Source organism: Primulina eburnea, chromosome 17 (genome assembly GCF_022965805.1).
Source record: "Primulina eburnea isolate SZY01 chromosome 17, ASM2296580v1, whole genome shotgun sequence".
Taxonomy (NCBI): Eukaryota; Viridiplantae; Streptophyta; class Magnoliopsida; order Lamiales; family Gesneriaceae; genus Primulina; species Primulina eburnea.
Window position 1 is genome coordinate 10,381,087 of NC_133117.1, and position 25,823 is coordinate 10,406,909.

Below are 25,823 nucleotides of genomic sequence, written 5' to 3' on the forward strand. Positions count from 1 at the left end.
ACAAGAATATTTGGGAGGCTTACCTATCCATATCTCATATGGTGTCTGCCTTTGAATGGACATTTAGTGGAATATCTTTCAATTTTAAGTTTTAGAGATCGTTTTCAAGTTCTCCAGTACCAATTAAACATTCATTCTTGTAAATGTTGCAAACACCTTTGCTAAATAGACAAGAACATCCATCTTTATCACAATAGAAATGGAAACAATGTTTTTCACCAAAAAGGTACAAACAAAACATCTCTTAAAAATTAACTTAAAATCATTGTTCAACAATAAGTAAACATTTCTTAAGGTCTTGGCAGCAACTCTTGCTCCATTGCCTATCCTCAATAAGGTCTCACCTTCCCTTAGTCTCCTACTTCTTCCCATCACTTGCAGCACATTACAGAGATGTGATCCACATCCGGTATCCAATACCCAAGAAGTAGAGTTAATTGAAATGTTTACTTCAATTTAGAACATACCGTTTCCAGAACTCTTCTGGGCCAGATATTCCTTGCAATTTCGCCTCCAATGTCCAGGCTTCTTGCAGTGATGACAAACATCACTAGTCTTGTCAGCCTTCACTGGTGTGGCTGCCACAACGGGATTCCGAGATTGCCTCATCAAGGGCACGTTCTTCTTGGGGAGTTGGAAAGAACGCTTCTTTCCCTTCCCATGTGGATCAATCTTCGTACCAGATGAAGAACCCACATAAAGAACCAACTTCTCTTTCTTGATGGTTGATTCAAACGTAACAAGCATATTCACCAAATCCTCAAGGGTCGGCTCCATCTTGTTCATGTTGAAGTTCACCACAAAAGGATCAAATGAGCTAGGCAATGATAACAGCAACACGTCGGTGGTCAACTCCGAAGGCAAGATCAGATCCATGCCAACGAGCTTTTCCAAGAGCCCAATCAACTCCAGGCCATGCTCATGGACCGAGGCCCCATCTCGCATGCGCAAAGTGATCAGCTCCTTGACGGTAGCATGCCTAAGAGGCCGTGTTTGCTCACCAAAGAGTTCCTTGAGATGCAAATGAATGTCAGCAGCACACTTTGCATCCTCAAAACGCCTCTGCAGCTCATCATTCATAGAAGTCAGCATATAACACCTGGCTATCAAGTCATGGTCACACCATTCCTTGTAAGCCTGCAATTCCTCAGGAGTGCAGTCAGTCGGAGCCTCAACAGGGGGCGACTCAGTCAGTGTATATGCTACCCTTTCCGAATTCAAGACGATTTTCAGGTTTCTTAGCCAAGTGAGGTAATTAGGTCCAGTTAATATGTGTTTGTCGAGTATTGCAGATATCGGATTGCGAATCGAAGACATTGTCAATTTGTACTGAAAAGTAAAAACAGATAAATGTTGATGACTATTTTAAAATATTTACTAAGATATGAAGTTTGGACTTTTACTTCTTAAATATTTGCTCCCACTGTTTTGACATCTTTCACTACCCTCTAGTGAAAACGGGAAACAACTTTCCTCAGTAGGTACGTAAGGTCCAATTAGCGAATTATGATCCCGAATAATATCAGCCAATCACAATTCCTAAAAGGTAGTTTCCAATTGCATCACAATGCAACCCTCTACGTAAACTTTTGTCTCACGTTTGATTAGGACCCAATAATATGACGTCGTTCATCTTCACGTGTCAAGCCTTACCCATCGATATTGAACCTTAATGGACGGTCGCCATGAGTTCCCCCAATAATATGAGCTCATGGGAGTTCCACGTAGTTCACATCCCCATGTCAATGGATGTCACAGCTTTCCGGCACCCAAGCCTCCCCCAATAATATGAGCCGAGCCTCGAGTACGGGTAGCGTTCATCATGCACCTATTGTCGATGGAAGACATGGAAATTATAAACAAATTTATAATTTCCCTTTTCGGGCTTGATATTAATTTTGAATCTTATTCAAAATGAGGGTTTTTTAATTTTGAAAGGTCTCATCATTAATTTTATTTTAAAAGCTCGCCATGTTTGATCGTATGTTTGCCGGATTCATGCAACTTTGTTATTATCATAATAATAACGCACATACTCATTATTTATAACATATCATGCATGTATTATAAACAGTAAACAAACAAGGATGATCAATCGCCCCAAAACTAACGGACCGTGTGAGCTAAACACGGGCCTAGGTCCAATCCTAGGGAAATGCACGGGATGCAAATGCAACTATTACATAAGCTTCTAATATTTACATGTCTTCGATCTTCATAATCATCATGGCCACCATCTTCCAATCTTGATCATCCACTATACTAATATTTACAAATAAATATCCATGGCAAATAGGGATACATCTCATGGGGTGGGAACGGGCCATAAACCAAGCCCACTTTATAAATTGATAATTATTACAATCATTCAACACAAAATATCCTAGCATACACCTAGCAAATTGGGCTTGGGCTTTTGATCATCCTTCATGCACATTATCACATATCATACACCATCAATTAATTATCACAATAATTAATTGATCCAATATTATATATCTTGATCCAATCACTAACCGCCACGATTATAAACTAAATTAACAAAGTATACAAACACCTTTGTCTACTTTCAAATTAATTTATTTATAACCGAATTTCTTGTAAATCACCATTTACTATAAATATTTAAAGTCCAACTTAAAATATTTATTTCATGAGAAAATGTTTGCAACTTTTGTAATTTTAAACTTAAGGGCCCAAAGACTCATTTTTCACCAAAATCATTTTGGCCCATTTAAAATTCACAAATATGTTAGCCATTCAATGGCCCAACAACTCAAGGCCCATGACACTTTGATATTCCAAAACACTTTTGGAAACCCTAGTCGTCATCGCCGTCGCCGGATTCCGGCAACAAATTTTTTTTATTATTATTAAAAATAGGGGGGCTGTTCGGGCAGCCCAAGGGGCTGCCCTTGCTGCCCGTTTCGGGCAGCCCAAGATGCCCGAAATGGGCAGCAATTTCTGCCCAAAAGCCGCCCCAAATCCGGCCTTGAATCGTTGCAAAACTTCACCTCATGCGGTTAGAAATCGATCTCAACATAATATCTTGTAATTGCTACACAAAATCGTAACCATAGCTCGGATACCACTTGAAAGGGGATCGGTTACGGTGACCGGAAGCGCAACGAAAGTCAAAAATTTTGGATTTATTGCAAGAATTTTCGGCCACCATGACTTTGTGTGTAGCAAATACAATAAAACACAAAAATGACATTCATAGTGTGTTTAAAAATTTACCTATCAACCTCTTGAGGTTGATGATGGCTCCAACCAAGTTGTAAACAACTTGACTCTTCAAGGATGACAAATCTACAAGCTTCCTTTGAGCACTCCTTGCCCAACTATTAAGCCCACCACCAACTAGGTAGATCCCCTCATATTTTGCACTAGAAAAATATGAGGATTTTTCAAAGAGGAGTGAAGTGTTTCCTCAACAAATTGAAGAACAAAATTTTAGAGAAAAAATGGGAGAGGAGAGAATGAATTTTTTCGTGCATCTCATGGTCAAGGAGAAAAGTTGGAGCATTTTCTTGGTTGTAGAAAAAGTTGTGTCCAACTTTTGCATGCCATGCCTTGGAGACACAAAAAGTAGTCTCCCAACCCTTCACCTCCCATGCATGATATATTATATGGTTTTTTAACAAATTAAAAACCATGGACTAAATTTAATTATCTCAAACATATTTGAGACTAATTAAACATTACTTGAATTTACCCAAGTCCCACTAGTTAAATAATTAATTTATATTGAGCTCTACAACACTCAATATAATTTAATTAATTCAACACTTGAATTAATTTAATTATTTGGACTCTACTAGGTCCACTAGTGTTTAATTAATTCAACACTTGAATTAATTTAATTTAGTCCATAATAATGTTTATGAAAATCACAATTTTCAAATACATTATTCACTTGTCCAAATTTTAATTTAGGAACACATTCATAAATTAAAATTTACATTTCTTTCATAGAAGTCATACTTCTATTTTTCTTTACGCTTATAAACTCATTTATAAGCCGCTCAACACATTGAACTATTTTTCTCCTTTATAGAAGTCATACTTCTAATTTTCCCTACGCTTATAAACTCCTTTATAAGCCGTTCAACACATTGAACTATTTTTACTTCTCAACGGGATCTAGAAAGCTAGTTATTGTGTGACCCTCAATGGTTCATTGATACAACTAGCCGTGGGTTCACATCTCCATGTGATTCGGACTAAACATGTCCTTATATGAGCATACCCCAATTGCTCCATTCTTACTTATCAACACATTGATAACAAGAACGTCAGAACTCAAGTCTGATAGTACCCAACCAATCATGTTAAACGCCTAGCAGCATCGCTTACATGATTCCCTAGGTATCAAATGATAGTGCCTGCAAGAACCATTCAATTATGGTTAGCGTACAGTACGGTCCCTTCAACTCATATATCCCGACCGATTCGACAACCATTGGTTTATCGAGAGTTGTCAATGAATCGTACTATGTGTCATGTCGTAGTTGCATCGATGGTGTAATATATGAAACCCCTTTCATAATTACCACCATACTCTGATCAGATATTTCAACCTACATACACATGATAACACATAGGATATCCATACCCGAAGGTAAGCGGTGAATCCCCGACTACAATGCATCGACTCCTATATGTTTCGACAGAACACCCAACCTTGCCACCTGATGACCCCATGAGAGTCGGTAAACAAGTCAAAGTGTAATTCTAGCACATAGAGTTTCAACGTTGTCCCGGGTCATAAGGACTAATGGTGTACAACCATAAAACAGGACGTTTCCACTCGATAAGTGAGAACCACTTGGAAAGTCCTTTTATGGAGGGTTGTTCTATGCACTCTACCAGGAGCACCAATCTGCATGCTCGGACATCACAATGTCCCCTACCAATGAAACATGGTACTCACATCGCAGATACTAGTCTCGAACTCTAGCTGCCTATATCCTTCTTAGTGGCGGCTGAATCGACTAGGAACGGTTTAGAATATACAGTATTCCAAATATGAGTTTCATGATACTCATCATATGAGCATCTCATATTCTTTCTACTATTTGTATATTCAAGGGCTTTATCTATGCAACTAACATGTGTATACAGATAAAGATGTGCCAAAATAATAATTTCAAATATTATTAAAATAAAGATTGCTTATACATAGAGTTTCATTGTGAACACTCGACCAACACTTGGCTCGACAGACACCTACTCTAACAGATGCTATAACCAAGCAAATGAATATGGATAAGTTTGAGTAGTATTGATCCTCAAATGGCCCAGAGGAAATGTAAGCAACATGAATGTCCAGATTGAAAAGATGTGTGGAGATGAAGGATATGTGAAGATATGTTTGATTCTAAAAAAATCTCCAAGTGATGAAAGTAGGAAATTTGTGAAAATCTGAAATTCATTAAATACATTTCATATACATCATTTAAAATGGTTGGTGGTGTGAACATGTAAATGTTGTAGAAATTTCATATGCAATTCAATGTTCACACCTTGAAGTTCGATTATAAATAGAGGCACATTCGATCATTTCATTTTTCGTTTTTTCTCTCATCTCATAGCATTTGAGTTCTTAATTCTATAATATTTGTGATATGATTGTTTTTTGTATTAACAGAGTGTGTGTTCTCTTTGAAAATACAGTGAGTAATTGTACACCATAAAATATTATAGTTGAATTCTTTTCATCTTTCTCATGATATTTACCCTTATGATTTTTAGGGCTTTTTCACGTAAATCTCGGTGTCAAGTTTTATACTTTATTTTCATATTTTTATTTCAAGATGAAGTACCTGAGACCAACACAAGAATTTATTTTATTAACGAAACTATCCAATTTGACAACAAAGTAATCCATTCATATATTTTTTAAAAAAAAACTACAAGAGACTTTGTATTTTCTAAGTAGCTATTGAATGTCTTATAAAATATTAAAAAAATGTAGAAAGAAATTTTTAAAAATTATCATTTATTGGACATAATTCAAAACAAACATAATGAAAGTTTTCGGACAAAAAATTCATTGAGGAATTCTCCATATCAAATTTTAATAATTAAAAAAATTATGATGTTTAATCACTGTTTATTGTGAATCATGCTTACACTAGAAATCGCAAGCGATTTTTGCGTTGAGACTTTAGCCTCCGAATTTCCAAAATTCGGAGTCAGTGCAGCGTCAGAGGGACACAACGGCGGAAGGAAGCTAATGGCTGAAATTTCTTCCCAAAAAATTGTGATGGCCGAAAGTTGGAATGAGGGAAGGAAGATTGTTATGTGAAGTTTTTACAAAATTATGTTATATCATGCCCATTAATGGTGTATTTATAGAGTGTGACTCCTGATCTCATCAGGAGTTCCTCTCCCACAAGGATTCCTAATCCTTGTCCCACCAAACTCTATTATTTCATTATATTTAATTCTCATATTATTATCATATCATGTAATTGTCAACTTTGGATAATGCATGATATATTAATAATACATATACACACACACACATTTTATATCTTCATATAAAGTATGTGTGTGTATAAACATTAGTACATTATACATAAACATATTAATTAAATTAAATAATCATTATTTAATTTATTTAATTAACTCACTAGTCAATTAATTTTAGATCCCTCTAAAACGTTTTATGAGAATTTGTATATTTTTGGAGTCACCATTACTAGTACTAGCATTTAATTAGTAAATTCCAAATTCACTAAATAAATGATTTCGAACTCATTATAACCTCGATCGACGATCCAAGAGCGTCGATGTATCAAGGATACATGTATTATTCATCTAATGAAAATTGAAATTTTTGAAGATCAAAATTTTCACTTACCCTATTGAGCAGTTGCAATTTTATTGACATCCTTCACTAAAGCTGGCAATTTCACTCTCCTTCCTTAATAGCAACTAATTTAACTTAATTTTTTTTACATTATATGGAATCAGCTTCTAAACTCTTTTATAAGTATCATGTTTGATTTCCATCAAACAATAGTGGCAAAATTCAACTCCTTGAACTTTGACTTTTCCAACGGGAACACAGAATATGATACTTGTGTGACCCTCAATGGTTCAGGGATATAGCTAGTCGTGGGTTCACATCTCCATGTGATTCAGAATAACATTTATTTTTATTCGGGCTTACCTTAGTTAGCCCCATTCATTTCATCAACTTCTTGATCAAGAATGTCAGAACTAATTTCTAATTGCACCCATCGGATCATGATAAGAGCGTCTAGTAGCATCACCTCATGATCCCATACGTATCACTGATACTTCCTGTAAGAACCTTAAGTCATGGTTAGTTGTACCTTCAACTCAAATATCCCGATCGAATCTACAACCATTTGTATATCGAGAGTTGCATATGAATTCGACAACAATGTAATTTATCTTTGAATAATAGTGTCATGGTATATGCGACTGAGGAAACACCTTTCCAAACTGGACATATCTTACTGACTAGAGATTTCTTGCACTATTAACTCATCAGACCTCATAGGACATATTTAACCCAAGGCAAACGATGAATCCCCGAATACAATGCATTTGCTCCTATGTATTTCAAAACTACATCCAACCTCGTCACCTGATGACCCTCAATAGAGTTGGTAAACATATCAAAGTGCATGCTAGTACGTATAGCCCCTACATTGTCTCGCGTCAAAGGACTAATGGTGTACAACCCATCTGTATGAATGTACATCTCCATATCCTTGTCAATGAAATATGGCGTTTACATCACAGATGCTAGTCTCAAACTCAAGCGATCTTTATCCTTATTTTAGGCTGTTGATTCGAATAGGAACACATTTAGAATATACTGTACGATTTCTAATGAGTTCATTATCTTGCATTAAGAGACAGATCTCATGTTACCAATTGTATATTCGATGACTTTATTTATACAGCTTACGTAGGTATACAGATAAAATATAATGTCATAATTGAATAAAATCGTAAAATATTATTAAAATAAAAATTATTTTACATTAGAATCAATAAAATCAGAAGTCATGAGTTGATTTGATGGACACTTATTCTAGAGTTCTGAGTATGTATTAAAAGCACCAATATGCATAGTAAAATTTTTGGGTCTTCTTTTAGGTATGGGCCCTAAGTAAACCGATTCATGAGACTTACATCAGGTACGAGCCGACTCAAGGGAAAAAATGCATATTTTTCAAAACTTAGTTCATAGAAACATATCAATAAAAAAACAAGAAAAATAGTTACTAAATGTAGTATTAAATGTAAAAATTGAAATATAATTTTTGGAGAAACCAAAAAGAAGACTATATATTATAAAATATGCTTTATTACCCATAAGTTTCGACTTTATTTTTTTTTATTATATATAATTTTTTTTCTTTTTAAAATAATTATTATTATATATGTGTGTGTATTATTTAATTCTGATATTGTGAAGATTTTTTTTTTTATCTCACTCCAGCAACGAAAAGAGGACAACATGCAAATTTTTAATACAAAAATTTGTGTGAAACGGTCTCACGGGTCGTATTTTTAGACGAATCTCTTATTTGTGTAATTCATGAAAAATTATTACTTTTTATTGTGAATATCGATAGGATTGATCTGTCTCATAGATTAGAATCCGTGAAACAATCTCACGTAATACCCACTTAATTTTTAAATATCTGACATATAGATAAGAGTGAGTTATTCTAAAACTTCAAAAATAATTATGAATAAAATCTGACGTTAGATATATGGATATGTATCTCTCTCTCTGTCGTCTCCATTAATGGAAGATGGACGCATCCATTCTTCACCGGCGATGTCCTCAGTCCCCGGGTTATTTACTCACACGATCCTTCCAAACTTTTCTTCTGTATTTGTTTACGAGTTTGCATTTTTTCTTACTGTGATGAAACTCATTGCCAAACAATTGAAGTGTTTTTTTGTGGGAAAAAGATATTTAATCAACTTTCAAGTATCTGCATATGGCTTTAGCATGTGTTCTTCCACCACCCACATCTATATCTTCCACATACTCAGCCGTGTCTGTGCCGTTGAAGAGTCTACATTCGTGTTCAACCATGGAGGAGCTCAAACAATGTCAAGCCCAGTTAATCAAACTGGGTCGTTCTTCCGACAATGATGCCATGGGCCGTGTCATCAAATTCTGTGCTTTATTAAAATCAGGGGACTTGAAACATGCACTCAAGGTGTTCGCTATGTTGCCATTCCCAGATGTTTATGTTTATAACATTACGCTGAGGGGTTTTTTGGGAGCAAATTTGTGCAGAAATGGTATTCTTTTCTACTCTCGTATGTTGGAAAGGTTCGTCGTGCCGAATGAATTTACGTTCCCTCCCGTTATACGTGCGTGTAGCATAGACAATGCGGTTGAAGAAGGGAAGCAGGTGCATGGCCAGGTGATCAAACTTGGGTTTGGCCAGGATTCATTTTGTCAGAACAATTTAATTCACATGTATGTGAAATTTAATTCTTTGGATGAAGCTAGAAGAGTGTTTGACAAGTTGGATGTGAAAGATGATGTTTCTTGGACTACCTTGATAAGTGGTTATTCCGAGCTGGGCTGCGTTGATGAAGTGCTTCATGTTCTTGAGTTGATGTCTGTCAAAAGATCCGCTGTGTGGAATGCCTTGATCGCAGCTTATGTGCAGAATAATCGGTTCCATAAAGCGTTTTCCGCGTTCGATTGGATGCTAAAAGAAAATGTGGTGATGGACAATTTTGTGGCTGCTAGTTTGCTGTCTGCTTGTACAGGAGTGGGTGCACTGGAACGAGGTGATCGGATATACGAATACATTAGAAGTAGTGGGATTCAAGTGGATCCCAAGTTGGCGACAACAATTATTGATATGTACTGCAAATGTGGACACCTGGAGAAGGCACTCGAGGTGTTTAAGGGATTACCAAGTAAAGGGATCTCATCTTGGAATTGTATGATTGGGGGATTAGGTATGCATGGTCAAGGAAAGGCTGCCGTTGAGCTTTTGAAAGAAATGGAGCAGAGTGCAGTGCAACCTGATTATGTTACATTCGTGAATCTGCTCAGTGCTTGTGCACATTCAGGACTAGTAAAAGAAGGGAAGCATTATTTTCGTTACATGACTGAAATGTATGGCATTTCTCCAAGAATGGAGCATTATGGATGTTTTGTGGATTTGTTGGGTAGAGCTGGATTACTCGAGGAAGCGAGGAAAGTTATTCATGATATGCCTATGAAAGCTGATGCGAGTGTTTTAGGTGCTCTTCTTGGAGCTTGTAACATCTATGGGAATGTGGATATGGGAGATGAGATCGGGAGGGAAGTGATCGACCTAGAGCCAGACAACAGTGGGCGCTATGTTTTGTTGGCTAATCTATATACCAAAATTGGTAGATATGAAAATGTTGCTAACATCAGGAAGTTGATGAATGACAGAGGAGTTAAAAAGGAAGCTGGAATTTCGACGATTGAATTTCAAGGTATAGTTAGCGAGTTCATTGCTGGAGGAATTACTCATCCACAAGCTGAAGAAATATATTGTAAAATGGAAGAAATTTTTGTACGTATTAGAGATGTAGGCTATGTGCCAGACACTGATGAAATTTTGTTTGATATCTCTGATGAGGAAAGAGACAATCTATCTCACTGCCATAGTGAGAAACTGGCTATTGCTTTTGGATTGTTGAAAACTAAACCTGGGGAACTTATCCGTGTTACCAAGAACTTGCGTGTCTGTAAAGATTGCCATGAGGTGAGTAAGTTGATATCAAAGGTTTATGATCGTGAAATAATTGTGAGGGATCGGAATCGGTTTCACCATTTCAAAGGAGGATTATGTTCGTGTAAAGAATACTGGTGAAGAAAAAAATGGGTGGCGACATGATCCCTCAGCTTGAGAACATTTGGTAGGACCCTTGTGGATAATTGTCTATTTTGACAATCTATGGCATATTCTTGGATGCAAGAAATTAATGCCGAATAAGATCTTTTAGACCTTTGTTTGGGAGTAAGGAATATGTCTCGAGAGTTATCAAGTTCGAACCAGATGGAAAATCTGTCAGACACGAGTAGCTTGTTCAAGCACATTTCCCTGGGTAAGTCCCAGGTATCCTACTTAGTTTATTAATTACATATTGTTCCTTTTTTGCTTTTGTAATGTTTCATGTATGAAAGAGTGTATATCAAATAAAGAAACCATTGATCTTCCATCTTCAAGAAGTAACGAAAAAATCAATCAATACCTATATAGAATTGTGAATAAAAGGGTAAGCATTCTTGGCTTTGGTCAGAATCATTAGGATTTTTGCTTTGTGGTTTCTACATAATGTACATACCTTCTGGAAACAAGAACTGAGCAGATGGATTATTTAAGGTATTGGATGCTTAATTTTTCTTAAAAATGCAAGTTTCTATTCCAAATACATTTAGTCATCCATCTGCTCAGTTATTGATTCACCCTGGATTATGAGTTTTATTCAACTGTGTCTCATTATATAATCTTTTCATTTATTTACTATGGTAAAGATCAAAATGCTGCTGTCAAGTTTAGCAATGAGAGAGATCCGAGCCCAAAAAAACAAATTGGTAAATGAGTTGATGCAGAGATGAGATTAATAATGAGCTCTCTTTGATTCATGGATATTTCATGCATGAGCTTGTGATTTTTCTTGTTCTTTCTTGGCTTTGACAATAATTTTTTATTTTTGCTTAGGGTTGTTGGATAACGGTTACTTGATATTTATTTTTCTTGAATCCCTTCCTGTCAAAAAGCTGTCAAAAATGTAAATATATTAATGAAATGTCAAACTAATATTGTTGATAGATTTGCTCGAGTAAGCCTTTTGAGGTTCCATGCCGCACTTTATTGTTAGCACTGCCCTACATATAGCATGATATTGTTTGTTATGTTGCACTCAAACCAGTTGTGATTTTGGTTAGATCGACACATGCATATGTTGTCTCCTCTGTTCATATATCGACAATGTGTGACTTGTCTGCTGTGTACATGGTTGAACTGGGCTCGAGGTACAAATTTTCACATCCTGGATTATTTAAACTTTTTTTGAGATCCAGTAAAGATTGCCATTCCCCTTTGTGCTCTGTTTCATTCTTCTTTTTAGTCTAGCAGCTGATTTGGGAAAAAAGGACCCCTTAAACAAGCACCTTATGCTAAGATCTGCCCCAGTTTTGATTGGCTTTGAGTTTAATAGTATCAAGGACTTCCAATATTAGAAGTGCCAATGCAACACCCAACTTCGAGGAGCTGAGCTAGAGAAGTTTAGTGAACTTTTGTTCCATTGCAACAAAAATCTAGGACATGGCCCTGGTGCTCTTTCTTGATGCTGCATCAAACAACCTATACAGTCAATTTATCCTCTGATTATGTATAAACCAAATATTATTCAGGAATATACGTAAAGTTACCAATAGAGGCAGGGGTATAATCTATTAGCTATTATCTTGCCTTCGATGTTCATTCATAAGAGTGCGAAAGTAGACATAGACATTTTTGTAAAACAAGATAACTGGGGGCAGAAACGGGAATTGCAGATGGTTTGAGCAAATGAATGGATGTTACGATACAAAAGTCTTTGCAATTTCTTGTTCTTGGTAAATTTTTGCTTTTATATTTCATGTGGGCGTCGACTTTGCAGGATCATCTGTTAATAACTTGGTTCTGTTTTTCTGCAAAAGATAATTACAATGCTTTCCATATTGGAGGCAATCTGGAAAACAGGATGCTCGAATTCCATCATGAATCTGTCAGATCGCTTCTCGCACTCAGCTCGAAGTTATATCAGTTTAGTCCTGTTTTGAACTGCAAATAGAGTAGTGAAGTCACATGGGATCTCACAAGGGAAAAAAGGATAATTGGAATCTCACAAGGGCAAAAAAGGCACGGGAAATTATTGATGGTGATGTCGTAGTTGGATAAAAAAAAAAGTAGCTTATTTTGATTGTAAATTGACGAACGAACAAGCCATAAACCCAATATGCATGAACATAATATCTATATCATAATATGCACGTAATTTGAATTTATATATGCACATGCTGAAATCATGACTTGTTGTTTACTACATGAAATAATTTAAAACTTACAGATTTGAGGTGTGACTTCGTGAGCTTCTCGCAACTGACAGTAGGCATAACCTTTAACAAGAACACTGCTCTGATACCAACTGTAACGTATCGTACTTTTAAATTATTTTAAAATTTGCGGAAAAATAAAAATTTTCTTAAGTAGATAGTAATCATTCAAATTGCAATAAAAATAAATTGTTCGGCAAAAATATTTGCAAGAAAAAGGTTACAAATAAAGTTTTCTAGAAAAATAACTTGTTCCAACAACATGAAGCAATCTCGTAAAAATCAGAGTATTAAAATCGTCATGCATAAAATCTTGAAACATTGGCAGTCCTCGGGTTTAGCCTCCCGCGCAATCCAACTCGGCTCACTGGTCCCCACTCCTCGTCTCCTCATACTCGTCATCACCTGCATCGATCAAATTTAATTAGTCTAAAGATTCATTATGTATAAACTGGATATAACAAGTAGTACATAATAAAACCACATACATCTTTAAAGTAGAATGTACATACTTGAAACTTGAACGTAATAACATAAACATAGACGTGTCATCATCATAAAACTTTTCGTAAACATACTTACATCATACATACTTGAACATGTATAACTTCATCATTTTGCGTAAAGATATGTTTCAAAGCATATGACCTATACATAAATTTTTCTGATCAGACTAAACCACAGTACTGGGCTGGCAGGAAAAATCTACTACCACATACATGAGATCCCCGGTAATGCTTTACTTGATGGATTGGTCTATGATCATGCTTTACCTCTTTTCAATCCCGATCTAAACCCGGTCACGCTTTACCGGGGTGGAGAGGTCCTCGGCCACGTTCACCGACTTCCAAACCCGTTCATAATTTGGTCACAAGACATTTAGCATACCTCGAAAAAATAAAATATTTTCTTTTGCACGTCGAACATACTTACATGGCGTTGAGGGATTCATTGGATCTCGCTTGGTGCCACTGCTGCACATACTAACATGAGTTCAAACACTTATCTTTCATAACTTAGACGTTTTAGTCATGCTCACACCCAAAAATGAAAAATTTCCTTATGACCTTCTAAATCTCTCGGGACTCAACCTCGTTTAATCATCGTACTAAATCATGACATCAAGCCCAAAAACAATCCTTAAAAAATAATTTTTTTTAGGAGTACACGAACCTCGTGTAATGGTCTGGTTAGGGGTCCGGGTAAATGCTGGAATTTCGAATTTCGAAAGAAACAAGGGCACGGACCCTGTGTAAGGGTCCAGCTGAGGGTCCGTGTACCTACTGAAATCGTAAACTAACGGAGAAACACTACACTTATGGCTTATTACTCCTAACTCGATCATACCGTGAACTAACAACTCGAGACCCATCCTAGGATGCTATGGCATTAACTCAAACCTATACAAATGTCCCAAACGACGAAGCACCCCAAACAACGCAACACAACTCGTAAACACGCCATTTTGACACCAAAACGCATCCTACGACTTCTAATGCAATCAAGTGGCTATCGACGCAAACCGACGCACCAAAAACCATCCCAACATCATACTAAACATACTTAAACACAGCAGCGATCACCCGTCGATCCCCAACGAAGCCTGCAACAATAAAACTACAAGAACACATCAAGAACGCATTTTCAGAAAATCGCAGTTTGAGTAGTCCCACCAAAACGATCATAACTCACTCATTTCTTATCCAAATATTTCGAATTTACTATCAAATCAAAGGCATCGAAAATTTATACGTTGCATATGTTGAAAGTTTATCAAGAAAATCGATCGAAAAATTTCAGTATTTAAAATGACAGCAAATTTCAAGTTTTTAGATCCAAAAGCGTTTCAAAACCGATCCAACAAGTTTTTGCACAAACGTTTCACAACTTACATGGATTTTTATGCATAATAAACATAAGAACATATAATATAACAAGATCGATGCAGAAACAAAAGATCATACATGCCTTTTGATATATAAAATACCGAAACGACGATACCGAAGCGGGGAGGATGCGAGGGTTGATTCGGAACGATTTGTAGCTCGATTTTCTTGAAGAAAAGCGACAAAAACTTGTTGGAAAACTGAAGGGAAAGGAGACGGCTGCTCTTGCTTTCAAGAACCCTAAGTTTTCTTTTAAAAAACTGAATTGAAGGGTAGTGAATTGTGTGTGTGTGTGTGTTAAACACAAGTGTGTGTGTGTGTGTGTAAATGTGGGTGTGTGCGTGAGTTTTGAGGTAATTAGGGAATAAAAATTGTTTAATTAGATAATTAACAACTAATTAAAATACTAACCTTCCTCTAACTTTAAATAAAATCTCTTAATTTAAAATAAAATCTACAAGTGACAAATTTTTAAAAACTTTACAGTCATAAAATCACCTAATAATTAAATTAGTCTTTAAAATGTTAAAATTAAATAAAATTTTAAAATGCCTCAAACATAACTTAAAATAAAATACCACACTTTGAAAATTGCAAAATCGTCGTCGATCTCTTTTCCTCGACCTCGCATCGAATAATCGTCTGAAATATGAAACTCAAGAAAATATTTTAACGTGCATCACATATACATAAATAATTTAAAATTATGCAATTAAATAAATCATGCATCGCTATAAATCATTTTAAATTTAAATAAACAATTTAACAATATAAATACATGGTTTTACGTGTACTGAATTTGGGCTCTACACATATCCTTTCTAAAGTTGTCATCAGATTAATTTCTTTTCTGAGACTGTTTTGATCAGATTGATCATCTTTTCTTTTTCAGTTAAAGGTTTGTGCATCACTTTGGCCTTCCTTCTTTGATGTAATAAGGGTTCAGTACCAAATGATGGTGATAACATTCCTGCTGAAGATCTTTTACTAGAACTTGGTTGTTGTTCTAGGTTTTGAATTCTTGTTCGAATATTCATTAATATCCCAAGAATTTATTCCTGGTTTTTCAGGATTTTCTCCACATTCTGTGGTACATAATATAGCTTATTGCCATAATTTTGTATCATCTTTTGAATTTCTCTAAGATCTCCAGAGAGTTTAGAGGAATCTGATACTATTTCTAAGAACCTATTATTTTGAATCATAAGTTTACATTAGTCCCCTGATAGGTTCTTTCTTGATATCTAACCTTGGTTAGATCTTCTTGTTGCAAATTTTTCGGAGTTCTGGAATAAATCTTGTAACAATTTAATCTCGAACCTGGATTCGGATTCATGTTAATTGAAAAAAATTTCCTCCTCAAACATTTAATTACTTTTATAATAATAAATTTGTATGTTTGAAATAATTTTACCTAAGCTCTAATATCATTTATCCTAGGAAAATCAATCAATTTAATATAAGGTGTTTTTGTCAATTTTTTGATTTTAGGGAGTTTGGGTAAAGTTTTTTGAGGGGTAGGGAGTTAGGATAAAGTTGAGTTTGGGTTTGGTAATTTATTTCTAATTTTACCAAAAACCAATACTAATAATAATCACACATATTTAAAATATGAATAAATAGATAAATAGAAATATTTAAAAGCAAACAATTAAAAAGAAGACAAATAAAAATTCACATATATATAAAGTCACATATTTATATAGATAATAGATACGAGTATCAAAAGTTAATTTTTCGATTGAATAAAATCACATAGAATGTTCTCATTATTTTCGAGATTTTCATAGAATTTCTGTATGAATGAAAAAACAGCAAAATCGAATCGAAAATTGAAACATAGCATCTGAGGATTTCATATAGACATTTATGGCCCTGGCCCGCGAAAAAGTGATTTGATTGATGGGATTTGGTATGAGATCGATGATATCCTGAATATCCCGATTCAACGCTAAAGAATTTCCTGCCCCAATATTTCGTTTTTGTGCTGCCCGCGATGGTAGAGCCGTTGATAAAGGAAAGAAATGACTGGTTTTCAAAATTAATCCTGCGGAATACGACCCTAATCGAAATGCATACATTTGTGATACTTCGCTTGATTCTTCCCATCTCATGGAAAACCCTTTTCGCTCCGCTAAATAGGTTACCATTGTTGCTATATGCTTTCTTCATCAATAATTAATTTATTCAAAGCTTTTAACTAAATTCTAATCTACAGTGCGTATAAAAATCCAGATGACTGGGTGAAATGCATAATAAAAAAGAATCTAACTTTAGAAAGATGTGAAAAAATCAACAGCATCTCATTCCCTTTTACAAATGTCTTGCCATCAAATAAAAAGAACATGTCGAACAGCAGATTAAAGTGAATAAACATACTTGGTACAAAATCCTGAAGGGTTCTGTACTGAAATTATGCCTGCAGTGATGCAAAGTAAACTGATTGGGGAAGGTAATTATTTCTAAATGTCACCAAGCTCAAAGGCCCTTCCAAAACTAACTAAACGAACACCTTCAAAATTATATCAAGATGAGTAACATTCATTTTTCTCAATCTAACTGCATCAGGCATCAAAATTCCACCTGCTCGATGGAGAAAAGGAGATAACTAATGCATGCAAAAGCTTTGTTTGATCGAGAATTTAACGAGACTAGCTCTAAGAAAGTTCTCGGCTGCGCTTTGAGGCAGCAACAACAGCATTCATCAAAATTCCACGAAAACTGGCCTTCTCCAATTCATGAATTCCATCTATGGTTGTGCCACCGGGCGATGCAACATCATCTTTCAGCTGACCATGATACTTCCCCATGTCAGCTACCATCGACACGGCTCCTAAAACAGGGTACTGAAAATGGAGCATGTAATTCAGGTATAGCGTCAAGACATGTTTTAATCAAAATATCTCGTTAAGCTAATAGAGTTTCAAGCAAAGGTGTAAGATGAAGTGTTTCCTGCTGTTTCAAAATTAGTTGATGGGAATGGCAAAACTCAAATCTTTAAAATTTTATACCAGCCAAAAACCTAGGTTTTGATCACCATGTTGCACAAGCAACCAGCCGGAAATAGTAGGTTGGATTGTTAAGAGGAAATTTTCAAGAACAAAACTTCATGCATGCAATAACTCACAGTTTGTGAAGCTATACCGAGTGCAAGTTCTCGAGGCAGACCAGCAGCTACACCACCATCAGCTAAAGCTTCTATTGCTAAATATATGTATGCCGATCCACTACCACTGTTCGTAAACAGAAAATATTAGGTAAAAAAATCAAGAATTAGACTTTCATTCTCAACAAAAAACTATAGAACGGTTTTTTCTGAGACCTTAGCCCAGTGATTGCATCGAACAGTTTCTCATCCGCAGCCCACATGATAAGATCTCGTTGAAATGGATGAACCGGGTACGGGGCTCCAACGGACCAAACCAATAATTTATAGTATTTAGGAATTTGAGTGAAGATAATGGCTTAGAACAACACCTGCAAACAACAGAGTAACTCGTGAATGGGCGCCAGAGGGATGTCCGGCGTGGCCACTCCGATGCTTAAGTCAGCAGGCTTTTTTAGATGAACACAAGCAATATTGGAGGGAAAATATGTAAAATGCCCTTAGTTCCAAGATTTCAGAATCATTAAATGAGATTAATACCTGCTATTTATAGTGGAAGAGTGGGTAGTTACCTCGATTATCACGCCACCTACTAAGTCGGTTTACCATACTAGCTTCTGATGACTTCTCGGACACTTCAAACCCAAGTTGTTCTGACAGATTGGACTGCCTGCATCAATTATACTCGAGTGGGGTTCATATCTCGAGGTGGTGCAGTTCTCGAGGTTGTCCAAGTGGTAATGTAATCCGGGAATCCTGCCCGGGAAGCTGAGAAACGCCCGGATGGTTCCATGAGGGCGCGGGCTGTTGGTAAAAGAGCTCGGGTAAAGCCATGATTTTCTACCCGGGTGATCTTGATCTCGGCTATCCAAGTAACAAATTGGGTCAATGCTGACCCGAATCATAAATGAGGGTATCACCACCCATCCCTAAAATAGTCGGGCTAGAGTTTTACTCGCTGTCCCGATTATTCATACTGGTTTTTCTCAAAAAGTACTCCAAACTAAATAAGGTCTCGGGGTCTCTAACGACTGTACGTGTTAGACTCCCACATATCCCCGATTTGTGAATATTTGGCGCTTAATATTCTCAGGAAGTCCAAGTAGTGTCATTATGATACATGCATTGGTGTTCTCCACCGCTGAAAATGGTTCGTCTTCCGAGGTAATAATGAATATGTTTCCTTGATATGCGTGCACGTCTTTTCATCTGCCTGCTCAATTTCCTAGATTTCTTTTTGATCGTTCGATCAAATTCGGATATACGGTGGAATTTTATCCCCTTGTGTATATATAGCGACCTGCTTACTTTTCTTTATTCCACCAATTCAGTATCTAGGAAGCGCAATGGCAGGTTCCAATGGTTCAAAAGCTCTCGACATGGCGGCCGAGTTCATGCAGGCAGCTTTTGAGAGGCGAAAAGCTGAATTGGAAGACGAAGTCTTCCAGAAGATCCTTCACTACTGGGAAGAGCTGCAAGGACTTGAGCTTCTTCATGAGTGGGAGGAGGCTACCACTCCTCAGCTGGTAGCAAAGCCTGCAAAATATCGGGAACGCCTGCAACTTTCCGATATGGTGAACCTCTTTGAGGACAATTATGTCCTCCAATTAATGCTTCACAAAGAGAGGCGAATACTGCAGAAGATAGCCCATTCTGATAGCATTACGAAAGCGTTCACTGGTAGCTCTGTAAAGAGTTTAATAATTAAATGGATAGCCTCTGTAGAAAAGGAATTTTTCAATGTAACGGGTAAAGAATTTCCGAAATAATAAAAAAATGATTATCTAGCTTTACTCTCATTGCCTGTATATCATTGTCATCGCATGATATATATATCACAAACTGAATCGGAATAAATATCCAAAACTAATAAGTGCCCGACTGAAAAAAGAAAATGGGCCCTAGAATTCCCCGTGCTCAAAACGAAGTACCAGGGCCTCAACTCCTCTCGGGATCTGCATGAAAAAACTAAGGCTTCATCTATCCCGGCCCATAGTACACGACACCGGGGCCTAAGACCTCCCAGTCTACGATGCGGTAGCACAAATAATACATGCATCAGCATTAAATTCCCGCTTATAAACATTCCGTCTTCCAAGGTAAAGATGGTTTCGTGCCATCGGTGCTTGTGCACGCCCCTTCGACTGCTAAGAAAATTCACGAAGCGCATCATGATCGTCCACGTGCGCTCAAACTAATAATCACGATTTAACTTTTTTCATGGGTAAATGGGAAAACGTTCCGACTGGCCAGAAACCTTCCGACTTCTCCTTCATTAAATGCCATTTGCCTATAAATAAGATAGTAAAAAAGGAGAAGTGTTTGTTAATTCAACATGTCAAGTTCAAGTGAATTCAGCGACTGCAGGAGCACAGTTTCCTCCATTGGTGCACACAGTCAAACACCAGCCGAGCTACGTCCTTATGTGGCAACTCTTAAAAGAACGATTGAAGAGTATATTGAGGTAAAGGTTATGTCCACTTGGTACAAGATCCAAGATATTGGTATTGCGTACCAGAATGGCTTGGCCCTCAACCGCGCACAAAGGGCAGTGGCAAGGAAGTATAGGCGAGATCTAAGAGTAGCTCACGTTGCAGACCTCGCCACTGACCAAGTTCTGATGCACGCGATGCTGTGGAAGGAATCAACTGAACAAGCTATCGCTATCCGAGTCTTTTTCCAATCTTCTCGTCCCAAAAATAACAGATTGGATAGTTGAATGGAAAGATTATGTGGCCTCCAGATTGGCACAAATGTAATACCATAGTTAATATCTTTCTTTAACAAAAAATATACTTGGTTTATCTCCGTTTTTACTTTATTACCAGCGTTCAGACTATAGATAAAGTGCCGGGGTCTCAAACATCACGGGCTAAAAATGAGATACCGGAGCCTCAAACCTCCCGGACTGTAAATAAGATGCCGGGGCCTCAAACCTCCGGGGCTGTAAATAAGATGTGGGGGCCTCAAACCTCCCGAGCTGTAAATAAGATGCCGGGTAGTCCAAGGGGTGTCACAAGAACGCGTGTCCTCTCCTAAGACGGTCAGAAACGTTTCATTTTTTGAGGAGTTGATAAGTCTGACAACTTAATCATTGCATGCGTCCTTTCACCTATCCGCACACTTTCCGAGGTTCAGCTCTACCGTTCTATTTGATTCATATTAACGGTGTAGATTAGATTTCCTCTTCTATAAATTTTGGGCGCTCCAATTCCAGAAATTAATTTCGAATTCGAAACTCCGGCGAAGCCCTTGCAAAAAATTTTCTGGAAGCTCTTCTGTGCCAACTCCTCCCTCTCTGGTGAATCTCCGCTACTACGACCACCTACGACCACTTCTTTTTAAATCGTAAGTCTTTGTTCTTTTGTTTTCCCAAAATATGTCTAATTCTACTACTTCCACATCAGGGGCCAATGCGCAAGGCTCGCCTAGCGTTGAGTCCGCCGCGCTGCGCACTGACTCCCCTCCATCTCCCCCTCGCCGCTCTATCACCCAGCCTTCTTCTAAAAAACCCTCAACCCACCAAACCAAACTGATTTCTTCGAAACCCTCTACTTCGAGCCCTTCCCGGGCTCAGGCTCTTACCATAAAGAGAGGTAAGGGTAAATCCCGGGCTCCGAGCCCTCCTCCTACTGAGGCTCCGGGAGTTCATTGGTTTTTTTCCCTGAGTAGCACCCTGCACTCGAGATCAGATGAGGAACTTAGGGTTTTGGGCAATATTCCTTCGACCTCCTCTATCTTAATACCTGGGTCTTTCGACAGAGCCAATAACCCTCCTCCCGGATACACAACTTTCTTTCGGGACCAGGTTAGGAATGGTCTCCGATTTCCTGTCCACTCCTTTTATATCGCGGTTGCCAAATTTTTCGGCGTACCCGTTAACCAATTTCATCCTAATTACTTCAGGATCATGGCTGCCACCTACGTTCTCTTCCAGATGAACAATTTTCTCATCGACCCCTTCATCCTTCACTACTATTTCTCTTGTCGGTTCGGGGAAAATGCATTTTCCCTGACTGCCGGACAAAATTCCCGCTTCCTTGATGACATACCTTCTTCTCAGAAAGGGTGGAAAGGAAGATACTTCTTTATTGAACTCCCGGGACCTCTTCCTTGCAAAACAGGCTTCCTTTCTTCCCTTCCCCCACAACCTTCACTTCCCGGTACTTACAAGTTCGAAGAGCCCTTCCTTGTAAGCCAAGATCTGGTGGAAGGGCGTAAATATTCCTCCTCTACTCTTATTTCGGACGAAAATTTAGTGACTTACGGGTTGAGTCCTCGGGCTGAGGATCCCATGGACCGGGTAATAGATGAGGTGGCAGGCTCGGGCTCTCAACCCGGTAATTCTCCTCTCTGCCTCGTCTAATTATTCCTTAGTTTGCTCCGTTTATCTATAACCTTATTTCTTCTTCTCTCTTTTTTTTTTGCAGATAATTCCGAGATGCAGGCAGCCTTCGCCAAGAGACGGGCAGCCGAGAAGGCGGCAAGAGAAAAAGAAATCGCAACTCGTCGAGCGGTTGTCGAAGAGGAGAGACAAAGAGCTGCAGAGGAGACATCCAGAAGAGCTGAAGCTGCTCGGGAAGACCCTCCCCAGGATGATACTTCCCGGGCGATGACTGAGACCTCGGAGGAAGCTGAAGATCTTGTTCCTCTTAGTCAGAGGAAACGTAAGGCTGCAGAGCTGGTCATTCTTGAAGACCTTCCCGAGGGTGGCCAAGGCACCTCTCGTTCTATCCACTCTTCTCTTCCTCGACAATAGTCCAATGAGGAACCTGGCCCCGAGCTCCCTTCCACTGACCAGCCTCCCCTGGCAAACATCTTTTTTGAGGGAGCTACTGCCAGTGGTGCTAAGCGTTTTAAGCAGATGCTTAGCCCTGCTGAGGCGACATTTTTGAAAAGTGTCCCTGCAACTGGCAGGTTCCTGGAGGGATCAAACCGACTCCTCTCTGTAGGTTTCCTTTGTTCCCTATTTCTTGCATATGTAAATATTTACATGTATAATTCTGACCTTTATTAATGTTTAGTCTGCTCAATTGATAATCTCGGCCTTTGAGGAAGTGGCGGCAGCAGCTACGAGACAAAGTAGGCAGGTCAAGGTCAATCAGGATCTCTTTGGAAAAATGCAAGGAGAACTAGCCCAGGCTACCCGAGCTTTCCAAGAGAAAACTGGAGAGCTTCAGGCCTCTTTGGAAGTGGCCAATCAGCACCTGGCTTCCTCAAACACTGCCCGGGAAGAAGGTCTAGTCCGAGAAGAGGCCCTTCGAAAACAAATTTCCTTTCTTGAGGGCCGGGCTCGCTTTCTTGAGGATGAAGCTAACACACAACAACATCGGGCCGTTATGGCTGGAGATAATCTCAGGTTGCTGCAGCTTTCTCAAGAAGAATGGCGAACCGTCTTCCTTCAATCCTCTGAGTTCCAAGCCACCGTTGAAGATAAGTCTTATAAGTACTTCTCGGTAGGCTTTGAAAAATTCCGAGAGCAATTCGAGGAAGAGGGTCTGATCCCGGCCGATAAAGAGGGATTTCCGGATATGGACAAAGCCATTGATTCCCTCCCCAAGGATAATGCGGCTGATGAGGAGGCCAAGAAGGTTCCTGAAGAGACAGGGGAGAAACCCACTACTGCCCTAGATCTAGATCTAGAGTAGAGTAGGATTGTTAATTTTGTATTTCTTCTTTTTTTTTGTAATGTTTGGCCTCCGAGCTGTCTTTAATGAAAACTTCCCCATTCCTTTTTAACAATGTCTTGAGCTTCTCGTTTATTCTTTGAAAATCGAATAATACCATTGGTTTTATGAAAACAACCACAAAATATTCTAAGTATTGAGATCTAACCGGGAATCTTGATAAGTGATCGGGATGATAAACTTTTAAATCAGGAGTTATGAATGGTTAAGCGCGCTCCCCAAGCCAGGGTGTAGTGCCCTGGGCTTTTTAAGAACCAAGGTGCGGAGCCTTGGGCCGGGAAGCATGTCCCGAGACTTGTGAATGGTCGAGATACGGAGCCCCGAGCTAGGGCGTAGTGCCCTGGGCTTTTTAAGAACCAAGGTGCGGAGCCTTGGGCCGGGGAGCATGTCCCGGGACTTGTGAATGGTCGAGGTACGGAGCCCCGAGCCAGGGTGTAGTGCCCTGGGCTTTTTAAGAACCAAGGTGCGGAGCCTTGGGCCGGGGAGCATGTCCCGGGACTTGTGAATGGCCGAGGTACGGAGCGCCGAGTCAGGGTGTAGTGCCCTGGGCTTTTTAAGAACCAAGGTGCGGAGCCTTGGGCCGGGGAGCATGTCCCGAGACTTGTGAATGGTCGAGGTACGGAGCCCCGAGCCAGGGTGTAGTGCCCTGGGCTTTTTAAGAACCAAGGTGCGGAGCCTTGGGCCGCGGAGCATGTCCCGGGACTTGTGAATGGTCGAGGTACGGAGCCCTGAGCCAGGGTGTAGTGCCCTGGGCTATTTAAGAACCAAGGTGAGGAGCCTTGGGCCGGAGAGCATGTCCCCGGGACTTGTGAATGGTCGAGGTCTGGAGCCCCGAGCCAGGGTGTAGTGCCCTGGGCTTTTTAAGAACCGAGGTACGGAGCCTTGGGCCGGGGAGCATGTCCCGGGACTTGTGAATGGTCGAGGTACGGAGCCCCGAGCCAGGGTGTAATGCCCTGGGCTTTTTAAGAACCAAGGTGCGGAGCCTTGGGCCGGGGAGCATGTCCCGGGACTTGTGAATGGTCGAGGTACGGAGCCCCGAGCCAAGGTGTAATGCCCTGGGCTTTTTAAGAACCGTTTTTCCTCAATTTTAAGATACGAGAGATAATATAACACTTCTTCTTCGAGAAAAATAGATCTTTTATTATATCTTCACCAAATGATTACATCTGTCATGAGTAATACTTCTTTAAATTAAATACATTCCAAGGCCTTTTGAGATAATGTCCTTGGGCATCTTCTAAGTAAAAGGATCCCTAACTAACTCTCCGGGTAATTTTATAGGGTCCTTCCCATCGAGCCTCTAATTTTCCTACATCTCATGCCGAGTTAACTTTCTTCATAACCAGATCTCCTACTTGGAAATCTCGGACCCGGACTCTCCGGTTATAAGATTTCATAACCTTGTTCCTATATGCTTCCATCCGAATGGTTTCCTGGTCTCTCTTTTCTTCTACCAGATCCAATTCCATGGCCCGGCTTTGATCGTTCTGACTTGGGTAAGATTCTACCCGGGAGGAAACTTTCCCAATTTCGACTGGGAGGACCGCTTCAGAACCATATATTAAGCTGAAAGGAGTTTCTTGAGTAGGTTCCCGGGGAGTAGTTCTGTAAGCCCATAGAACACTAGGTAACTCCTCCACCCAATCTTTTCCTTTACCTTGAAGTCTTGCTTTTAATGCTTGCACAATTATTCTGTTGGCAACTTCTGTTTGACCATTCGCTTGAGGATATGCGACAGAGGTAAAAGATTGAGTGATTTTCATCTCCTGGCATCATGATGTAATTCTTTTGCCCTGGAACTGTCTTCCATTATCCGAGATTAATCTTCTGGGCACACCGAACCGGCACACAATGCTCTTCCACAAGAACTTCAATACTTCCTGCTCGGTGATTTTTGCTAAAGGCTCAGCTTCAACCCATTTAGAAAAGTAGTCAACAGCTACTAATAAGAATTTCTTCTGAGCCTGAGCAACTGGAAAAGGACCCACAATATCTATGCCCTATTGATCAAAAGGGCAGGAAGCCCAGATAGGCTT

The 25,823-nt window shown here is 38.8% G+C and overlaps 2 protein-coding genes and 1 long non-coding RNA gene across 9 annotated transcripts; 1 reads left to right on the top strand and 2 right to left on the bottom strand.

Moving 5' to 3' along the window:
* Window positions 1-8,747: 8,747 nt before the first annotated feature.
* On the top strand, window positions 8,748-12,989 carry LOC140818248 (pentatricopeptide repeat-containing protein At5g66520-like). Of its 7 annotated transcripts, none has more exons than XM_073178152.1 (3): window positions 8,748-12,043; window positions 12,147-12,628; window positions 12,713-12,989. In XM_073178152.1, exon 1 carries the CDS (start codon window positions 9,003-9,005, stop codon window positions 10,875-10,877), a length of 1,875 nt encoding a protein of 624 aa, XP_073034253.1. In that variant the 5' UTR covers window positions 8,748-9,002; the 3' UTR covers window positions 10,878-12,043; window positions 12,147-12,628; window positions 12,713-12,989. The 7 variants fall into 7 exon arrangements, with proteins under 7 accessions (XP_073034253.1, XP_073034254.1, XP_073034252.1 ...); XM_073178153.1 differs by having other exon boundaries at window positions 8,748-11,112; window positions 11,957-12,043; window positions 12,147-12,983; XM_073178151.1 differs by having other exon boundaries at window positions 12,147-12,989.
* Window positions 12,990-17,324: 4,335 nt separating this feature from the next.
* On the bottom strand, window positions 17,325-18,362 carry LOC140818433 (uncharacterized). The gene is made up of 3 exons (XR_012114980.1): window positions 18,317-18,362; window positions 18,139-18,227; window positions 17,325-17,840 (listed from the first exon to the last, which is right to left on the bottom strand). It is a non-coding gene; the product is annotated as an uncharacterized lncRNA (long non-coding RNA).
* A 6,741-nt stretch (window positions 18,363-25,103) lies between these two features.
* LOC140817853 (uncharacterized) lies at window positions 25,104-25,550 on the bottom strand. The gene has a single exon (XM_073177646.1). It carries the CDS (start codon window positions 25,548-25,550, stop codon window positions 25,104-25,106), a length of 447 nt encoding a protein of 148 aa, XP_073033747.1.
* Window positions 25,551-25,823: the final 273 nt, after the last annotated feature.

Excerpts from the sequence above, each read along its gene's own strand:
- LOC140817853 (XM_073177646.1), bottom strand. The coding sequence starts at position 25,550 with ATGAAAATCACTCAATCTTTTACCTCTGTCGCATATCCTCAAGCGAAT.
- LOC140818248 (XM_073178151.1), top strand. The coding sequence starts at position 9,003 with ATGGCTTTAGCATGTGTTCTTCCACCACCCACATCTATATCTTCCACA.